Source organism: Merops nubicus, unplaced genomic scaffold (assembly GCF_000691845.1).
Source record: "Merops nubicus isolate BGI_N331 unplaced genomic scaffold, ASM69184v1 scaffold9472, whole genome shotgun sequence".
NCBI lineage: Eukaryota > Metazoa > Chordata > Aves > Coraciiformes > Meropidae > Merops > Merops nubicus.
Genome location: NW_008594220.1, coordinates 2,289 through 7,106, shown reverse-complemented (window position 1 = coordinate 7,106; position 4,818 = coordinate 2,289). Strand labels below are relative to the sequence as shown.

Here is a 4,818-nt window from a genome sequence, read left to right as displayed (position 1 = left end):
TGGGCGCAGCCCCGAAACCCAGGCAGGTCTGCCGCCGTCTCCCTTCGCACCGGGGCAGCCGAAACGTGGAGTTTCTGCGGCCTCAGGGACTCGAAAGGGAGGGAGCAGGTTGGGAAGGGAAAGTCTGACACAGGGCTGAGCCCGGGCTTTGTTAAAATGCCACACGGGTGTTTACGTTGAGTTTCCAGGAGGGAGGACACACGCGCCCCACTCCCAGCGCCTGGAATCGGCTCCTCGGCAGAATCCTTTTTTTTTGAAGGGAGCTGCTGCCAATGCCTCCCTGAGGAGCACAAGGAACTGCTGCTAGAAACCACAGGCTTGGCCCATCTGCTCCAGGCTTTGCCCCTTAGAGCAGGGCTCGAGGGAGGGTTTTGGGAAGGGGGGGGCCAGGCGGGGCTCGGCGCCGTCGCACACAGAGAGGGAGGCGGGGCGCAGAGGCTGCTGGTTTATTCCTACTCACCACCGTCCAGGAGTTCTAGAAACATTAAAAAAATAAGTCTATATAAAAGCAGGTTCTTTACTCTTTTTCAGTAGTGGCGATGGCAGAGAGTAGGCTTCAAGATGGGAACCCAATTTTAAAAAAAAAAAAAAGCTGAAACCAAACTAAGAAACCTGTTCAGAACAAGTCACAATATCAGTTTTTCCCCTAAAATGAAGCTATCTCCTCCACTCTGGGGGTTCAGGCACAGCCAGAGCCTCTTTCTCCCCCCTGCAGACACTCAGTTCAGATCAGCCAGGGTATTTTACTGGTGCATTTTGCTGATGGGACCCTTTGGGATGGAAGACTGGAGAGCAACCCGAGCTGGGGATGCATGGGAGCTCTCCTAAACTCCAGGAGGGACACGCTCATGTGCTGCTCTGTGTCCCCAAGGAAAGATAATTGGAAAGAAAAGGAAAGGAAATGAGTACATACAGTGAAGTCAGGTACCAGGAGAAATAAGCTTGAGAAATATTGCCAAAGTTCAGGGCTTTGTGTCACAGGCATGAGGGAGAGGGCTTTCAAAGAAGGGTGAAAAAAATCAAATTAACATCTTGATGGCTTTTCAGACAAAAAAACCCACTCATGAATCACACGGAGCACACCAGCCTTCCACAAGGAAACACAAAAACCCCTTTCCTTCAAAGGAAACTTCTAATCTGAAGTCAAATTGGTAATAATCTAATTAAGAAACCCTCATTTATCACCAAACTCTTGGAAACAACCCTTGAAGGCCAGCTGACTCCAAGTTCTCCCTTAAACCATAGGAGACAACTGACTGGCCAGAAAAAGAAGCGAAGCAACAGCTTAAAAGTTTGTTGTTTTTAAAAAAACCCAAACCTTTAAACTCCTCATGTACAGACACAATATCCTCAAGTTCAGTGTTTTTAAACCAAAACACTCGCATCTGTTATGAACGCAACAAGTTTCAAGTATAAAAAAAAACCCAAAAAATCCAAACAATGCAGACAGCGTTTGCCTTCGTTCTTACACCACTGCACAGGAGAATCTTCTAAATTAAACCTGCAGACCCTGAACAATTAAATCGTGCCTCAACCTTCAGGAGAAGGCAGAACTTAGGTCCTTAACCACGACTGATTTTTTTTTCAGTATTTCCAAAGACTTGCTGGTGACGAGGAGTGAATGAACTCCACTTCACCAGATTAAATTGTGAGGGGCTTCCAAACTACATGATTTGGGCACTGATCAACTGAATGAAGAGCAGAAAGGGAACGCTTTTGAACAGGCAGCAACCCTGAGGTGGTAAAATCCCATCGGCACGGCGGCACCGTGCCTGCCCGGGGTGCAGCAAGGCTCTCACTGCTTGGCTGATTGTCTGCCTGGCTTTTTTTCCTGCTGGCCTCTTCCACTGCCTGGTATTCCTCGGCCACGGCCACCGAACACACCTGTGGGGGGCAAGAAGAGAGAGCACAGATGTAAGGGCATCGCTGTGAGCCAGCAGCATCTCCCCAGCGCTCGGAGCTTCAGGGATTTTGGATTTACCCCACACACGTTGGAGATCCAGTGGGATCAGGGGGTTGTACCACGACCCCTGCCAGCTCTAAGGACCTAAGCAATGAGGAGGGTGACTCAGTTAGAAGACTGTTCAGCTATAAACAGAAAATACCCCACTCAGGCATGGCCTTGCTGTTGGACAGATCCCTGGCTCCAGAGGGCTCTGGGTACTGGGAGGCTGTGGGCAGACCTGCTGCAACCTCACACCCACCCTGCTCAGATTCACCTCGAACAAAAACCACAGCCTAGGATTGCTCTCTGTCCTGGCATGTGAGTGATAAAGGCAGAGTGGATCTCCTCTGCCACAAAAGGCAGAACCCAGCAGAGACCCAGTTTGGGCACGGGGCAGAGAAGCTTCTCTAGAGCCCTCCAGTCGCTTCAGGAAGGAGACACTGCCTGAACCAGAGGCAGAAAAAAAAGTCAATAAATTCCTCCTAACCCTGCAGCACTCAGGATGCTCCAGGGCTCTGGCTGCTCTCAGGGAAGCTGAGCAGAGGCTGCTGTACTTCTGGGTTGGCAAGCCAAGAAGTAGAAGACGAAGGATTACCAGTGTCAGAAACAATAATCCTTTCAACTGTGTGCACAATTATAGCTTCACTCCTGCCTCCTGGCCTCACAACAAAATTGTCCTGCCTTTTTTTTTTCTTTCCCTTTCTTTCCCCTCCTCCCATCATGTCTCAGTCCTGAGAGCCAAACCTTTTAGTTAATTAGCAAAACGCCAAAGCTTCCCTTTAAAATATTCCATCAGCAAATTTAAGCAGCACATCAAACCAGCAGGGAACTCCACCTCAAAGGGAGCTCGGCTCTGCTCTCCACAAGGTGGATATTTCCACAGCAGAGAAAAATATTTCAGTGAAAATGTTTATCCAAACAACCATATCCAAAAAAGCTGTTGTGCCAAGAGCTCTGAGAAGGGAAGGAGGAAAAAATAAAAGGCGCCTTCACATTTGTAAAGGTCGTTTTTTCACACACTTGGGGCTTCAAGGGGGGCAGCAGAAATCGCTGGGTTCTTGCTCCACGCATCACCAGCCTGCAGGCAGCTCCTTAAGGGTGCTCAGCAGAGAGACATCACCCACCAACATCTCAGACCCCAGATTTCCTTCTAAACCTTGAGATTTCCCAGGCTGAACTCAATTTTGTTGCAACAAGTGAGTGCACTCAGGAGTTTTAAGCTCTTCCAGTCCTAAGAGCAACCCCGGGGCTGAGCGAGGCGACCACACAGCAAATTGCAAAGATGTGGCAGGAGGGGTGAGCCCAAAAAGGAAGAAATGGGTCTTGGGCTTCCAGCAGGACAGTCTGAGGAGAAAAGAGCAAGGAGAACCCCAGGCTGAAGTGCTCTGACATCACCCAGCCACACAAAGTGGGACAGGGAAGGAAGAGTTGTTTTGGTGACCTATTTCTTGCGAAGCAGCCACCTCCCCTTTTATCAGAAAGGTGAATTATTCATGTCGAGCAGGAGGAATGCAAACCCTCAGATATTTTTAAACAAATAAATCAACAAGCCAGGAGATCAAAAGCCCCATTATAATGGGGGAAAAGATGAGGTTTTCCTATCACTGCCGTGGTCAGAGCCCAGTCTATTTTCAAACAGAACAGCCATTTGTTTCCCTCCCAGGCTTCCAAGATTTGTGGGGCCACACTCCTGAATCAGCCAGGAGGGGTAGAAACAGTCAAGTTCAGACTCTTTTAAGCTCCTGCCCAACTCCAGGAATGAAGGAGGCACATCCCTGGCACGAATCCTTTCTGGTCGTTGGCAGAGGTTGCCTCAGGAGTGAGGCAAAGCGCTCGCTCAGCTGGATCCCACACAGGAGCAGCTCCAGCTTCCCCCAGCCACGTGCCCTGGGTTTATAGCTGAGAAGCAGGAGCTGCTCCTTCCTTGCACAAGAGGTGAAATCTTGACATTTCAGGGATCCTGCTCACCCCTCTCCAAGCTGAAAACCCAAACAGGAGCATTACCTCGCCCAGCACCTCCAACACCACGGCCCTTCTGTTGCTTCTGCTGTTGCATCCCTCCACGGCCTCTGCCCTTGGACACCACCTCTTCTTTCACCATGTCAATGATTTCATCAGGGATACGCAGGTATTTAATGGTGCTGCCACGGATGTAGCACTCAGGCATTCTCCAGAACTTGTCTCCATCCTAGTGGGGAGCAATGAGTTAGGCTGTGAACAAAGCCATGGTGCTTTTGTATCACTTTGGGGGACGTTGGAGGATTTCCATCATTTCTGGAGAGTTTGAGGGCTCTGCCAATCTTATTTTGAAAGCATTAAGCTCTAACTAGCTGAAAAAAACCCTATTTTTTTTTCCTCCAAAGCCCTACAAGCTGGGGGGAGGAGGGCACTCAGCCACGAGCAGCTGTAGGTTTGCTTTGTTTCACCTCACAGAGCACAAAGGAAGAGGCTGAGGCAAGAAGCCCCTTCCCAGGATTAGGGAGGGCAGGGTGCTAAGTCGCACAGAACAGCCACAAACAACCCAACCAGCCACAAACAACCCAACTCTGGGAAGAAAACCCCAGCTGTGGCCAGGTTTCTGCTCCAGCTGGGAGTCACCCCACTCCTTCACTCCTCTGGGGTGTGGACGAGGCCAGGCTGGAGCCAGCTGGCTGTGGGGTGTGTGCCACCAGAGCTCCAGAAACACAGCATGGAAAATACGGAGCTCACAGAAACCCTCCAGGTGCCCAGTTCGGAGCAGCCACCTCCACACGTTGGGTTTTAGCTCTTTAACATTGTTTTGGGGCTTTTCCAGGACCTATCAAGGTCCCTCTCCCATAGCCAGGCTGGCTGAGGGAAGAGGAATGGAGCCTCGAAGCCCAACAACAACTCTG

The 4,818-nt window shown here is 50.2% G+C and overlaps 1 protein-coding gene across 1 annotated transcript in view; it reads right to left on the bottom strand.

The window, feature by feature from the left end:
- Nucleotides 1-1,778: 1,778 nt before the first annotated feature.
- Nucleotides 1,779-4,818, bottom strand: part of LSM4 (LSM4 homolog, U6 small nuclear RNA associated (S. cerevisiae)) — a gene marked incomplete at its 5' end in the record, with an annotated part of 5,324 nt that continues 2,284 nt past the window's right edge. The window contains 2 exons of the mRNA XM_008935682.1: nt 1,779-1,884; nt 3,950-4,133. Coding sequence (XP_008933930.1) covers nt 1,796-1,884; nt 3,950-4,133 — 273 coding nt within the window. The remainder of the gene's footprint in view (nt 1,885-3,949; nt 4,134-4,818) is intronic.